The 16,075-nt window shown below is 40.9% G+C and overlaps 1 protein-coding gene across 2 annotated transcripts in view; it reads left to right on the top strand.

Moving 5' to 3' along the window:
* The window catches only part of UVSSA (UV stimulated scaffold protein A), a 49,504-nt gene extending 34,253 nt beyond the window's left edge, over positions 1-15,251 (top strand). For both annotated transcript variants that reach the window (XM_033148401.1, XM_033148402.1), the window contains 6 exons: positions 162-324; positions 2,277-2,402; positions 2,959-3,142; positions 4,851-4,962; positions 9,933-10,116; positions 14,746-15,251. In XM_033148401.1, coding sequence (XP_033004292.1) covers positions 162-324; positions 2,277-2,402; positions 2,959-3,142; positions 4,851-4,962; positions 9,933-10,116; positions 14,746-14,839 — 863 coding nt within the window. In that variant the 3' untranslated portion in view covers positions 14,840-15,251. The remainder of the gene's footprint in view (positions 1-161; positions 325-2,276; positions 2,403-2,958; positions 3,143-4,850; positions 4,963-9,932; positions 10,117-14,745) is intronic.
* The last annotated feature ends 824 nt before the right edge of the window (positions 15,252-16,075 follow it).

Raw genomic sequence — 16,075 nt, forward strand, 5'->3', positions numbered from 1 at the left:
ATGAATTTTTGTCCTATACAGCTAGAGTTAGTATTTTGGTGAAGACCAGAATTTTGCCTCACATCAGTATTCCGTTTCTGAAATGTGCTGTACAAACTGGCCAGCTGTTCTTTTTCAGAGACGTAGATTTGCAAACGTTTGCTTGACTTTTCTTTTTGTAGGGTTGGAACCAGTATCACCTTCAAAACCCTTTGCGACAGGAAGAGCATCTGCAGCGGCCTCCCAGCCTAAAAGAAATGAAGAAGAACTTGATCCAACCTGTGCAGCTGCAACATGGAAAATGATCCAAGATAAACTGCCTAGATTACATCTTCCAGGTGCCAGGTTGTAATGAGACAAATATTCCGTTGGCAATCTTACCCTTTGCATTTCACGTCCAAAACAAAGGCAGGCCTTAATACTTACAGAGCATTAACCTTGCTTCTCTCCTGCAGAGAAGAGGTTTTATTTAATGTTTGGGATTTTGCCCAACAACTACAATGCCTCCAGGAGCTAGTGATTGCCACCACTGAAAGGTCAAGACCAAGTTTGAGCTGCTCAAGCCAAGCTCATCCTCATGGCATAGGAGGGGACTTTGGATAAATCTGTGGAGAAGATGCTGTTGTTGGAGAGGAGGGAGGAGGAGGCAGTCCCTTTTTTGAGGGGAAGGAGGGTAAAGGAGGTTCTCTGAACTGTCTCTAGTTCCTCACTCAGTCTTCTTCCCTGCCCTGTTTTCCCTCCTGTGGCTGTACTCCTCAATCAACCTGCCTTGAACATATTCTTGGGTCAGGTCTAGGTTCACAGGTATTAATCAAGGCATTGTATGATTCATAGAGGCAGCAAAGCAGTAGGGCTGCAACATGTTTGTCTTTGGGTTCCTCCCCAATTCCCCTGCTCTGCCACAATTTCCAGCATGGAATTCGTATGCTGCTAAATCTCCCAGCCCCTTCGAGGCCTCATGCCATACCGCCTGAGTAGCACATGCAACTTTCTGTTTAAGTTTGCAGTCCTTGTATGGCATCACACATAACCTTAGCTGTATTAGAAAAAACATAAGAGCCTGCTGGATCAGGCCTGTGGCCTGCCTAGTCCAGCATGCTGTTCTCAAAGGGGCCCACCCATATGCTTGTGGGAAACCCTCGAGCAAAGACTGAGCACGAGAGCACTTTGCCCCCTCCTCTGGTTTCCAGTAATATATTCAGAAGCATTACTGCCTCTTACGGGAGCAAGTTCAGTGGTTTAACTATGTGTTACATTGGCTACTTTCCAGTCCTTGGGTATGGGGGCTGATCTGAGGGACAAGTTAACATGTTTTTGTTAGAAGATGAGCTGTTGTACATTTGAGTTCTTCGAGAACCTCCAAGTGAATGCTTTTATTCTGCCTGTTAGTCCTAGAACTTAATTCCTCGGACACTTCTCCTACAAAAGTTCAAGCACTAGGATATACTCTGGCTCCAATAGTAAAGGCAGACACAAATAATTCATTCAGCTCTGTAATCTCCTTATCCTTATCCAGCACACCTTTGACTCTCTTGTCATCCTAAGGTCCAACTGCTCCCCCTGCCCCTTATTCTCCTGCTACTAATATATTTAAAGAACTTGCTGTTGATGGTTTCAATGTTTTTAGCAATTTGTTCCTCAAATTATTCTTTAGCATCCCTTACTGTCTGCTTCCACTTTTCTTTTCGCCAAAGGTTATGTTCCTTTTTGTTCTCTTCCTTTAGACAAGACCTTGTTGCGCCCATAACCCAGGTTTAAGGTGCCATTCATTTCCTAGCTTTCATATCTCAGTTTCTAACACTGGTTGTATTCCCCTCAAAGCACTACAATTCGCAGAGTGGTTTAACAGTCAATTCCTCTTTCTAGGGAACTCTGGGAATTGTAGTTCCAGGAGGGGAGTAGGAGTCTCTGACCAACTCTCAGCCCTGTTAACAAACTACAGTTCCCATAATTCTTTGGGGGAACTCATGACTGTTTAAAGTGGTACAATATTGCTTTAGACCTCTAAAGACAGAGGCAGTATTTAATCAGCATCGTGGTTCTTGCTTGGTTTGTGTTGTATTGTTCTTAGCTTTTCTTGTTCAAGTACCTTGGAAAATCATTTAAGAGTTATGCACATCTTCTGGTGAATGTTTAATTCCTTGTCATAGTAAAGTATTTGCTTTTCACAGCATTTTGACCTGCTAAAAGTTGAAGTAGGTCTAACGTGAAGTGGATTCCAGTTGTTGAATGTTTCCTGTCATTCTGGATAGTAACTGTTGTCTCTTCATCATTTATATTTTATCCTACAAATCTAGGAATTCTGAACCAGGGGCACCCAACAATAAGTCTGAAGAAGAAAAAGCCAAAGCCCCTGTCGTACCGTTTGGGTTAGATCTTTTCTACTGGGGCCAAGAGCAACCAGATTCTGGGAAGATTATTAAGTAACTATATTGCACCTTTTCTTTTAAAATGTGTAAAATTATTTCCTCTCTTAAATTGTGACGTATCAAGCCTTATCTGCTCATTTTTACTGAAACCTTGAAATGTAAAAACTTCCTGCATACTTGCAAATTTTATGAGCCATCTGATGACAGACAGCATTTCTGACATAACCTGATCCATTTCTAGAATTCATTTTATTTAATTTATATGCCACGCTTCATCCAAAGATCACAAGGCTATTTACAATGTAAAAACGCAAAATGGTAAATTGACGTTACAAAATATGTGATGAAGCTGCTTATGGAGAAGCGAATCACTTGCAGTCCTCTTGAGATAGTAGTTTCATATATATTTTTTTAGCTTGCAGCAGAATTAAATGTATTCAATATTTTTAAAAAAATCAAAGTTGTTTAGGAATTTGGGCACCTAGCCGAAGCAATGTTTAGATATTTTTAAAGGGTATGTCATATATCAGGAGAAGGTGTTAAAATGTCTCTTTAGAATTCATGTTTACATTCATGACAAAGCACTGGTGTAACTTCTTCTGTTTTCTAGATGTTCTTCTCAGCATCGCTTCTGGGCACCCAGCGAAATGGAAGAGGAGGTGGAAAACAAAGAAGTTGCTGAGATGTTGAAGAGTAGATATATAACATTTGCTGGCAAGTTTGAGCCAGTGAAACATAAATGCCGGGCACCAATGCCGAGTGGAGGACTTTGTGAAAGGCAGGATAGATTTAAGGTGGGTGCTTAATAACACCTCTAGAGCATTCCACTTGATCCTATTTTGCCCTTTCTTAAAAATATTAATACTGTAATGTGCTTGGCCAGAGATACCAGGCAGCAGTTTGGGGGGGAAGAATTGAATGTAGGGAAGAATTGAATGTAATCCAAAATGAATTCCTGTGTGCTCTGCTTGGAGCCCCACATAATACACCTGTTGCATTACTTGGAATTAGGTCTCCTTTCTCTAAAATCCTGCCTTTGTAATTCATGATTAAATGATAAATAATAAATAATAAATAAATATGAATATAAAAATATAAAATATAAAAATAATTTATAAATAGAAATACAGGATATTTCTGACCATGAGATTTTTGGTGGGAGATCACTGAGAATGCCAAAATGGACTTTGAATATGAAGAATTTCAAGTCCTCAATTTGGTATATTAAAATTAAATCCAGCCATAAAAGAACTGTTTGAAGAAATGCTTCCCTGTTTTCCTAAACCCAATTAATTAAGGATGACCTCAAATTCTACTGCTCTGAAAGAGTGAAGGAATTCCACTAGTTTTTATCTTGGAGTTTGGGGTTGCATTTTATTGATGATTGTAGGTTTTGTGGGGGGGGGGTTAAAAAACTTTTAGGTACTTTTAGCATTATTGCAGAAGGAAAAGCAAGGTATTTTTTAAAAATATTTTTTTTCTGTTGAGGATAGCTATGCTCTGAAGCAGCAAAACAATGAAGGGTCCGATCACTTCTTAAAGACTACAGCTGCAATCCTGTATGTGTTTGCCTGGGAGTAAATCCCATTGAACTTGATTCAACTTTCTTCTGAGTAGGCGTGCACATGATTGCAAATTTACTGTGATAATAGTTTGTATTCAGATTTTCCACATTGATGTTCATTACAGTATAATCTCATTCTAAACATCCTTTCCCCCCACCCCAGAACTAAGAATACAAATAATTTAAGGCCTTTCTTTGTAGAGCAAATGCTTTGGCCTTGCCCTTCAAGATGGGATGACCAGATTGTTTTTCAGAAGGAACAGACACATTCATAGGTTGTAGGTTGGATATTTGGTCTGATCCACTAAGACCATTCTTACATTTTCAAGCAGGAAGTACTTTGTGTTAAGGCAGGCAACATATTCCATACAAAGAAAATGCACATATGAGTAAGAAGGAAGGAAGGAAGGTGATTAAGTGAATCCACAAATTCATATCTCTCAAGGCCCTCTCTATCTTCTAAAGGTACTCCAAAAAAAATTTCATTTCACTATCACTTTCTCAGTGGTTTTTGTATATTGAGAATTTGCAGGTAGATGAATAAGCTTGGAGTGCATTACACGTATGTTGAGTGCGGAGAATTTGTACCAAACCCTTGGCTCAAATAAACATTTCAGGGAACTACAAATAGGAGTTTTCAGAACTGAAATGAACTGTGGTTCCAGTGATAGCAGGGCAAAGTTCCCTGGAATTCATGACCACCTGCTGTTAGGATATTCACATATCCAGAATGATATGAATCAGCCAACACAGCCATGTATCTCAACAAAAAACCCACTTGCAGCTTCTCTGTTCTATCCATATGTTACAAAAATGTTCCTAATGAGGCCTAACTTGTTATAAATATATATATATATATATATAGAGAGAGAGAGAGAGAATGAATGAATGAATGAATGTGTGTGTAACAACACAAATATCATTGTTTCTTTCTGAAGTGCCCATTTCATGGGAAAATAATCCCCCGGGATGATTCTGGGACTCCTATTGATCAAGAAGACAGAGAGAGAGAAGCAAAGCAACAGTTTGAGAAAAAAGAAAAACAACCAGGTTTGTATGTTTATTGAAATCTGTGGTTGCTGAGTTTTAAATATGTGCAAAGTTACCTTTGAATGTGACTATAACCATGGGAGTGAGGGGGAGAAGCCAGACAATATTAATTTATAAATTAAAACATGGATTCATCCTAGGTGGAAATTTGGAGAGAAAATAGATTATTCCTGGTGCTAGAGAGGGCAAGGCATATTTACTAATACAGTACCTTTTTTGACAGCATTTTGGTTGTACCCAAAATGCTTTTCATAAATTAAAGCTCTATATTTTGTGTATCATAAGCCATTTTCTAAATTCCAAAGGAAATGACTATTTTGCTGCTTTTAGATAACAGTGCACAAACTTCATCAAATTAATTTAGGGTGAAATGTCACAAATAAGCGTGAAATGTTACATTCCTACACTTCATAGCCTAAGTATAGCTATAATCAAAGTCATTATTGGAACAAGAAAGAAGCTAAATTATCAGATCCTCAGTAGCAAAACTGAAAAGTTCCCTGTGCCTGAGGCCTTGCAACACAAATGCCAGTCAGAGCTGGATAAAAGTAGGGGTGGGAAACCTCTGGCCCCCAGGCCAGTCTTGGCCTGTCAGAGGGTCTAGTTTGGCCCACAAGGCCATTTTCCCCAAACCACACCCAGCCTCTCATCGCTAGTGACGTTAGCTCAGGGGCATAGGCAAACTTGGCCCTCCAGATATTTTGGGACTACAGTTCCCATCATCCCTGACCACTGGTCCTGTTAGCTAGGGATCATGGGAGGTGTAGTCCCAAAACATCTAGAGGGCCGAGTTTGCCTATGCCTGCGTTAGCTGGTGGGCGGGAGGAGAGGGTTTAATCCTGCATTGGCTTGTACACCTTGTTCCCAGCAGGATTTACCGTATTTTTCGCTCCATAAGACGCACTTTTTCCCTCCTAAAAAGGAAGGGAAAATGTTGCTGCGTCTTATGGAGCGAAGACTTCGCTCCCTGCGGCCTCCCCCCACCCTGATTTCGGGCACTGGGTGCTGCATCGGCGCGGGGAGCTGGGCGGTGGGGAAAGCAGGCGGGATCCCAGCTGCTTCCTCCACCACCCAGTGCCCGAAATCAGGATTTTTGGATCGGCGCGGGGCGCTGGGTGGTGGAGAAAGCAGCCGGGATCCCAGCTGCTTCCTCCACCACCCAGCACCCCGCGCCGATCCAAAAAGCAGGCTTTCTGCATCGGCGCGGGGAGCTGGGCGGTGGGGAAAGCAGCCGGGATCCCAGCTGCTTCCTCCACCACCCAGGATGCAGAAAGCAGGCTTTTTGGAGCAGCGCTGGGTGCTGGGTGGTGGAGGAAGCAGCTGCTTTCTCCACCACCCCACACCCTGTGCTCATCCCACTTGCTTTGAAGGGAGCTGGGGACGAGGGGTGAATGCTCACCCCTTCTCCCCTGCTCCCTTTAAAAAAAACGGGGATGAACCTTTTTGAAGGGGTGCATGGTGCCCCTTCAGAGAGGCTCATCCCCGCTTTTTTTAAAGGCAGCGGGGGAGAAGGGCTGAGCGTTCACCCCTTCTCCCCAGCTGTCTTTAAATCTTTAAACCTCCCCAACACCAGCGAAAGTGGGGTGGGAGGACAGGAAGCCCTACAGCATCGCTACTGGGCTTCCCCTTTCTCTGCCCCACTTTCGCTGGTGTCGGCAGGGTGGGAAAGGCAGGGGAGGCCCATAGCATGTTCCTCTCCCAGTCCCTCCACCGCTGCTGCCTCCTTCGCTCCCCCTCCCAGCCTTTTAGAGGAGGAAAACCAGGAAAAAATATTTTTCCCTGGTTTTTCCCCTTTAAAAATTGGTGCGTCTTATGGTCCGGAGCGTCTTATGGACCGAAAAATACGGTAACACTTGCTCATTGGCAAAAGCACTGTTTGAAGCTGCTCACGTTTCCCCCTCAGGCACCCCCCTGCCTCTGGCCACCCAGCCACTTAAAGGAGAAATACAAGCTGTTTCCAGAAGCACTTGCAAAATGCTTCAAGCACAAAGCAGGTTCTCTCCCCTCTTCCCACTGAGTGATATAGCAGGAGAGCAATCCTGTTTGGTCCATGTGCACATGAGAGCTCTCTTTGGGGAGCTTGGTCACGCCCCCAAACCTAGCAGGAAGCAGGAAACCTTCACTACCCAGCAGGGTGGATTTGATTTAAATCACAATTTGAATCACTAGTCAGTAAGACTTGATTGAAATCATTTTTTACAGAAAGATTAATTCTTGCTGTTATAATCTTAATATTTACAACCAGATGATAGTTTCATTTTTGGAATAATAAATTTTCAGAGCAGTTTTTACAGTAATATCAAAAATTACTGATTTGGTTATACTATCAGAAATACATAGACAGATAATTATGAAATTATTGTGAGGTTTAATAAGTTAACTGTTTATATTTGGACAACTTTTCTGCTGTACTTTATTAGAAGGAAAAAAATAATCATTTCCTTAATAACAATTTAAATAATTTATTTAACTAAAGCAATAGCATTATAGAATATGTATCCGTGTTTGTTAACTGATGTGGTTAAACTTTTTTACTTTTTTTTAAAACTTAGACTGAGTTTTAGCACACATGAAAAACTTAAAACAAATCCTTATTTCCTGATGAATAGCCTTTGGAATATAATGTATCCTAAATAGAAAATTGTCTTTAGAAAGGTTTTTCCTCCAAAAGCATTTTATTTTAAAAAATCCAATTTTAATTTAAAAAGTCAGATTTTAATTTTTAAAAAATCCATTTTTTATTTTAAAAAATCATTGATTTTTATCCACCCTGCTACCCAGTGTCAACTGATGCTAGGAGAAGGTGACCTTGCTTGGTCTGGGTACACAAGAGAGCTTGCTTGTGCACCCAGACTGATCTGTTTGGCTGCACACATTGCAGAAATAAAGCCAACAGGAAGGTTTTTCCCCTTGAAAGGAAGGAAAGAAACTTCCCTTCAACACTGCCATGGTGCCCACTACCAAATCCCCTGACATCATTTGTGATGTCAATTGATTGAGAGGTGCTGGGTGGCGACGGCACCTGTCAAATTTGGCCTGTGAGGCAGTTCTTGATAGGGATGCCTGCCCTACCGCCTTTCATCATATCTCAGGGCGGTTCTCAGCAAGAACAAAACCAATAAACCCCACCTCCTCCCCATCCCCTCCTGCAAACACATTTAGAAGGATATAGGATGTTACGTCAACCCAAGGCCCGGTTGAAGAGGAATGTTTTCGCCTGGTTCCTGAAGGTGTATAAGGAAGGTGCCAGGCAAGCCTCCCTGGGGAGAGCATTTCACAAATGGGGAGCCACTGCAAAAAACAGGCCCATCATCGTATTGCCACCCTCCGGACCTCTCGTGGAGAGGGCACACAAAGAAGGGCCTCTGAGGATGGATCTCAGGGGCCAGGTCAGTTCATACGTCGATTGATTGAGAGGCAGTCCTTGAAGTATTGCGGTCATGAGCCCTTTGAGGATTTATCGGTCAAAACCAACGCTTTGAATTGGCGCCCTGAAACTAGTTGCAGCCGGTGCAGTCGGGCCAATTTAAGAGATCTTTGGTCTGGCAAGAATAAGGCAGCAATTGTTCTAAAAGGTCCTTGGTGTCTTTGCAAGGGAGGAGAACGTCTAACAAAATAGAATCAGCTGGCTCTGCCTACCGTTAGCTCCACCTGTTAAGACACCTGGCCCTACCTCAAATGCACACTGGCCTCACTGGTTCAAGGTTTCAGAAAGTGTGTCCCCCTTTTTTCGGAATCTGGGTCCCCTGAAAATGATGGCGTCTACCCATGTTTGCAGTACTAGAAATAGAGAGTTGGGACGTGAGGCAAAGTAAAAGGCGAAGCGTTATGAGTCCCCTCTTGTGCCCTTTATATCTTCACATCCAGGTAACTGAAAGCGAAAGGTCGAACGATCCTCATGCTGCAGTGTAATAGTGATGAAGCCTTGATTTCTGTTTCTTGACTGTTTAAAAATATTACATCCTAGCCCAAGTGTCCACGGAGCTTCAGGCTCTCCTGAAACGACGAATCATGAGGGATTAGGCTGACCTGCTAATCTGCAGTGTTCATCCTTTTACAATAGTTCACACAGAGGAGCAAATTAAGTGCCTATTTTTTGTGTCAGCCCTGAAGAATATCTGGTTTTCCAACCCTTAGTGACTTGTTAACAAACAGGTATCAGGACAAGGTAGTGAAGGCAGCCGCTGGCCAGTCAGATGTGAAATAGTATCTCTTTACTAACTACAGTATTGATTCCGCCCTACCCCTTGCAAACTGTGTAATTTTCTTTTCCCTGCTGCTAAACCAGTAACAATGTATGAAGAGCTTTAGGGGCCCATCAGTGCTCAAAAAGGCTGCTCTTCCTGGCACGCTATCGATTTTTCTCAAAGGCTTTTAAATTGCTCCTTCATTTTACTCAAATGCTCATTTCATCTCTACTGAACGCCGGCATTTTTTTGTTGTGTTTAAACAATCGCTCCATTCACAGGGTCCCTAAACTGTCTGTCTGTGCTGCCTTCTTATTTACTGGGAGATAAACTGTTTAGTTTTTCTTAATCTTGGATTAATAGTTCCTGTATCTGAATTGTTCTGCTTTGTATTCCTTTACTTCAAAAAAAGTAAACTGTGTGATCCATCTACTGCAAGTGAGTGCTTTAATTTTGCCCTTCTAGGCTTCTTGCCTTGAAATTTTTCTAGAGCTCCATTTCCCCATTTGCACTTAATGCAAAGGTTCATCAGCGCTCTGCAACAGCCTTCCCCAACCTGGTGCCCTCCAGATGTTTGGAATGCAGCTCACACCAGCTGTGCTGATGGAAATCATTCACCAAAAACACCTGGAGGGCAACAAGTTGGGGGAAGCTGCTCTACATGATATTTTTCAGTGTGGAATGGCTTGATTTTTTTCTGACTCGGCCTCCATTTTTAATTCGGTTCTGACATTCTGAAAATTCAGCAATAAAACGCTTGTTGGTGCTTTTGCCTTTGTCTAGAGTGGCAAGATCCAGAGTTCATGAGAGAAGTTGAAGCAGCCACTGGGGTTGATCTTGGATCCTCTCGGTACAGTGGAAAAGGAGGGAAAAAGAAAGGGAAGAAAAAGAAATATGCAAACCTCACAGACCTGAAGCAGCAGGCAAACACTTCTCGCTCCCGCCTTGAAAAGAAAGTTTTTGATAAGTAAGAGGCTACTTTGCTTATAATGCCTACCTTGTTTGTTGCTCTTGCTAATTTAGTGTTGTTTTTATCATACAATCATAGAGTTGGAAAGGACACCAAAGGTCATCTAGTCCAACCCCCCCCCCGGCAATGCAGGAACATTGCCTTGCTTCTTTAGAGTGTGCCTTTTATATACAATATCAAGGAAAATACAGGTTTGGGTACCAGAAACATTGTTGCTGGAAATCTGAAATTATGTCACTTGAGTCAAAAATATGAAGTTATACACAGTATTAAAACTGTTAACAATAAGATTTATTTTTAAATTATTTATGTTGATTCATAGAATATTGCTACATAAGAACAGCTAGTTTTTGTGCTGTCCATATTAGGTATGTTACTGGTAACATCGTTGTCATCACTTGAACAGTGGTGATTGGACTTTATTGTGCATTGTATATATTTCATATCTCTGTGCATTTTGTTTGCCTTAAAGTAATGGATATCTGTTTTTAATGCACATTTTTATCAAGCATTATTTCTACTAATAAAGATTGTGGAAGTGCTGGGTTTCCTTGCCAATGTTAGAGAAGAAAGTAGCAGCTTATGCATACATCTGATATTCAGTTGCATAGGATACATAACAAATACAATAGCATGCATTGATTACATAAAACATGCTACCTTTTTAAGGAAAATGGGATGGAGCACAAGAGATATTAAGAATAATATGGCACATGCTCATATTTCTATTTCCATTTATACCCAACACAGCTATTAAGTGTTATAGTTGGATCCTACCCACTCTTCCTTATTTCCCAAGCTGGTCAGCTAACAGCTTTGCTGGTTGTATAGATTGCTTCTTTGTGTGAGCATCTTTAGATCACAGGAATCTTTCCTTCGAAATAGCTAAGCGCTCCCAATTCAAAACTGTAATCCTGTGCAAGCCAGTATGTTGAACCCCGCTACAAATCTGACTACACACAAGAGCAACTACCTGAGTGCTTGGGTGCTGATCATTTAGAAATCTGGTCCCAAGAAATAGGCAGCAACAAGTCTGAAACTGTAGCATGTTTGTGCAGAAAATATATGCTTCGTGTCTGTCACTAAATAAGAATTCTTTCTTCTTTTGTTTTGTTTTCTGTAATTTTTATTAAATTTTCTGTTTTACATTTTGGAATAGTCATTCAAACAACCTTAAAATATCAATGACTTCCCTTCTTCTCTTTCCGTGGTTCATTTTGCATAACATAAATCCCTGCATATTTTATTTAAACTAAACCATTCACTATTCCATTATTACATCCATCGAAACTTATTTACACTGTTGAATTTAATCTTAATGCTGCCCACGTTTTCAAATATGCATGATTTTCCTCCATATATTCAATAAACATTTTCCAATCTTCTTTAAACATCTGTTATTCTTCTTCTCTTATACTATATGATAGGTCCATCAGTTTGAGTTGCCATTCTTCTTTAGTTGGGGCCTCTCTCATTTTCCATTTTTTCCAATTCTTACTTCTTCCCTATATTTTGGGAACAGGCATATACAGGCCAAAGCCAAGAACCTTCTAGAGTGCTATGCACATGGGATGGAGTAAGGAAAGGCCTTCTATCCATCTTTCTTCAGAGTAAAAAAGTTAGGGGACTTTGAGACTTTTCATACCTTTTGAATTGGCTCCAGTATGTGTGAAATATCTAGTTGCATGAGCAGTGCACATCAGACATTTTCTCAAATGGGATTTCCCTCTTCTCCAGCTCAAGGAAGCTGGCATTTTATCTTCTGCAACGAAGTGTCCTCAGCGCTGATGCACAATGTATCATTTGTCTGACCTGATGTTTTAACACAATTTATTCATACATTCAAAATGTACCGCTAATGTTTTAGCATCTTCCTATTATTATTTATCCCGCCCTTCTTCCTAAAAGGAGTCCAGGGCAACAAACATTAAAGTAGCAACAATATGTAAACAGCGGCTGTTTTCTAATAATACACACATCCACAGTGTCTGTGGCTTGAAATGACATCCTTTTGGCTGTGGGTCTGTGCATGAGTAGCCACAGCTCATTCTGCACCTCTGCCAGCCACTACCACAAATGTGTGCTGGTGACATGAAAGCTTCATTCCCAGACGTAAAGATCTGCCTTGGTTGCATGTTGCAACCAGTTTATGTTCCAGCTGTGCCACGGTGTGATCAAGTAGAGCAAAACAAATGCTATTAAATCGAGAAGCAAAACACTTTTTGTTTGCAACAAAAATACTAGTGTTTACAATATTACATAACCTCAAAAGCCCGAATGAGCCAGTTTTGAGGGACGTTCATTATTTTAAAATGGTGTTGCTTTCCTTGTCTTGATGTAATGGTTGTTATGAGTAATGAAAACTCGCATTGCTTTTCTTCTCCTCGCAGAACAACACATTGTCCATGACAATCTTGTTTTATCTGGTCTTATTTTGAGGAGTCAATAAGCCATAAAGTTCTAATAAGCAGAATTTCACATCAGCTTTAGAAAATAAATTTTAAAAGTTGTTTTTAGTTTACTGTGCTTCGTGCTAATGATTTTGAATGTGTGTTAGTGCCAGGCGTGGGAATTCAATCTGTCATGTTTTAATAGGTTTCATAGTTTGCAGCACTAAACAAGATGATAACCTTGGCTTTATATAACAGTCCCAAATTACTTGAAATGTACAGGTGATAAACCCAGGCTCTAGTCTGCCAATAAAGTTAAGTGAAATTGCACACAGATCATCAGAGTGGGATCTCATTTCATTTACAGTATCTCACAAGCTAGTGCTGCTAATGTAAAACCTACATGACATGAAAGTGCCAAGGCCATTGTGCCGTGCTAAAGACTCACTTTTCTCCTGCCAATTAAATATCATTCCCGCTCCAAAACCATGACCACATAGTTGTCGTTCTTTTATAGCAGTGCCTCCTGTAAACTTCTCAAGCCAGAGGAGTTTCACTTAAAGGGGCACCTCTTTTAATCTGTTGTATTTGCTCCATGCAGCCTCTGCCCTTAGACAACTTTAAAAGGTTTAAAGCAAAAAGGTGCCCAAAGCTATCTCCATTGTTGTCCTAGTTTCCAGGAAATACGATGGCAAGCTCAGTAGAAGGTGGTATCAAACGCTCTTTCCTTGGGAGGTTTGTAAGCAGAGGTTGGATGGCCACCTGTCAGGGATGCTTTAGTTGAGATTCCTGCATTGCAGGGGGTTGGACTAGATCACCCTCGGGCTCACTTCCAACTCCACAGTTCTGTGATTCTATGAATAACAAAGTGTGCAAGGTTTGGGGCACCTGCAGATTGACTGCCATCAGTGGCTGATGGATAAATGGTACCATCAGTTAGTTGGGTGTGAGAATTCAGCCAAGATGCATGTGAACAGCACACATAGGTGTATGGTGTCTGCTCCCATACAGCTGCCACTCATCTTGCAACTGGAGGGAATGGTTGTGCTAGAATATTACAATACAGGTTTCATAGAAAATTTGTCTCAGTTACCTTATTTGCAGATTGGAGAAGCTAAACTTTAGGAGCATCCTGTTGCAGGCAAGTAGGAAAACTAGGCACCTGTCTCGAAAGCTAGAGATTTCCAGAAATTCTAAAGCTGGTTTGGGGAAGGGTTGACATATATACAATAATTTTTATCCTGGAGCCTATACTTGGGGGGGGGGCATAAAATGTAGGAGGCAGGAGTTTTGTGAAGTCGACTTCACTGAGAGAGTATGATTTGCCCAAGTTCATTAAGTGAGCTTTAGGACTGAGTGGGATTTTTGTCTCTCTAACTGCTAGACCACACCCGGTCTATAATTTGTGTAATTTAACACATATAGAATACCGTAAGTATGGAAATAAGATTCACTGGCTTCAGTTTATTGAAATGGATTGAGATCCTTCCCTTTGTATGATCTGTAGAAAGAAAGCCCTTCCCTCTGATCTGAGCAACCCTTCTCAGTTTATGCTTGGGGGTGTGTGCGAGGATGAAACAAAATTTGTTTCCAGCAATGATTTTATGCAGAGGCTTTGAGTTCTGTTAAAAACAGGTATTTGTGGGTTTGTGGGATGAATTGAATGGACGCATGCATGCACAGCGCCTGTTGTTAAGACTTTGTGGTTTAGGGGCCCCGTTAAACTAATTTGATAGTTTCAAATTAGTTAAACTAATTTGATAGTTGCTGTTTGTTTATATTGCTCTGGTTAATTCCTTTTTAATGTGCAAAATGCTTTCTGCTCACCAAGCTCAGACTGTTTACTGATATGCAGAAGATCATAAACATTGCCCCCTAGAGGTAAATGTTCTGTGTATTCCCACTTCAGTGTTTAAAATTTCACTAAAGCAATTGTGTAAAATGAATGTGGCCATAAAAGGTATGGAGTGCGCAGTCATTACAGTGAAGGACTTCTATTTGTTTATTTCTCTTAATGAGCCCATTGCTAAATTAAAACTTATTTCTGTAGCTAATTTAATTAGGATTACATATTTGTTCTGCTTCGTCATCACGGCAGTGCTGTGGAGGCTTGATTAGCAATTAATCACATCCCACTTCATTATATTTGCTCACATGTTCATAAATGCTGCTCACATTTGTGTGTAACCTCAGTTTAGTTCTCTCCTTTTCATCTTGTCTTGTTTTCTTCTTACAGAACAGCCATGAAGCGGGTGGTGAAAGCAATGAATCGCATGGATCAAAGAAAACACGAAAAGTTTGCAAACCAGTTTAACTATGCACTAAATTGAGTTGCCATAAATGGCAAAACTGCAGGGACATTTGCCAGTACTGCCACTCTGTAGAGGAAAGCATTTTATTGGAGTAGTTTGCTTAGTATCAACATGTTTTTACAATGAACATGAATCGTACACATAATTTTGTGTGTGGTTATATTGATAACTGTCCTGATCTCACTTTAAACAGAAGACTTGTGGTTTGTATATATTCTAACACCACTCTAGATTTTTTTTCTTTTTCTTTTTGGTGGACTGCAGATTTTCAGCTTTTAATACCTTGACTCAATGGTCACAGATGATGGGAGTTGTAGTCTAGCAACATCTGGCACCCCACATGTTCCCCATCCTCTATGCTTCAGGGCCCACACTCCCCCCTTTTTTTCTTTTGGTACATTCCTTTTCCAACCCCTGCATTTACTTTTCCTGAAAGAATATCATCTGGCAACAAAGGATAAACTCCCCTTGAGCAGTTTTTGTGTCAATCAGGATGTGTGAGTTCATTCCTGCGATTCATCAGTTGTCTTTAGGTGAGAAGGTGTTCTTCTGTAGTCAGCACACTTGTGACTAACAAGCGCTTTGCAGCGCTTTGCCAGAAACATTCTCTGTGGCTGTAACTGTGGGCCTAAGGTTTTTGCTGGAACGGCTTCCTTTTAGCATGCCTTGGCCCTTGGGTGCACACAATCACACAGTCATTGTCTACGTTTCGTGGGTGAGGTCAGCCTTGCTCACAATTTTCATTTCACAGGAAAATCATGCCTTACGGACTAGTATCACATGAACAAGGCAAGGAGAAATTTATTACTTGTGTGCCATTTTAAAAGCCCGAGACTCTTGTTCATGATGGTTGTCAGATCTCTTCATTTTTTTTTGTAGGCAACTTTATAAGAATTTGCATGTGAATTTGCTAATAACTCCTAAAGAGGAACATCTGTTTTCTGTGAACTGCCTTGAGACCTCCGGTTATAGGGTGGTATATTAATTCTAAATAATAATAATAATAATAATAATAATAATAATAATAATAAAGTTAATTCCTGCAGACTAACAAAATGGGCCCAGTGGAGAGAGCATGAGTGGTCACTGAAATAAGCAATAAATCTTGGTTTTTTTAAGAAGAAGAAGAAGAGTTTGAATTTGATATCCCGCTTTATCACTACCCGAAGGAGTCTCAAAGTGGCTAACATTCTGCTTTCCCTTCCTCCCCCACAACAAACACTCTGTGAGGTGAGTGGGGCTGAGAGACTTCAG

The sequence above is a fragment of the Lacerta agilis genome, chromosome 5 (assembly GCF_009819535.1).
Source record: "Lacerta agilis isolate rLacAgi1 chromosome 5, rLacAgi1.pri, whole genome shotgun sequence".
In the NCBI taxonomy this organism is placed as follows: Eukaryota; Metazoa; Chordata; class Lepidosauria; order Squamata; family Lacertidae; genus Lacerta; species Lacerta agilis.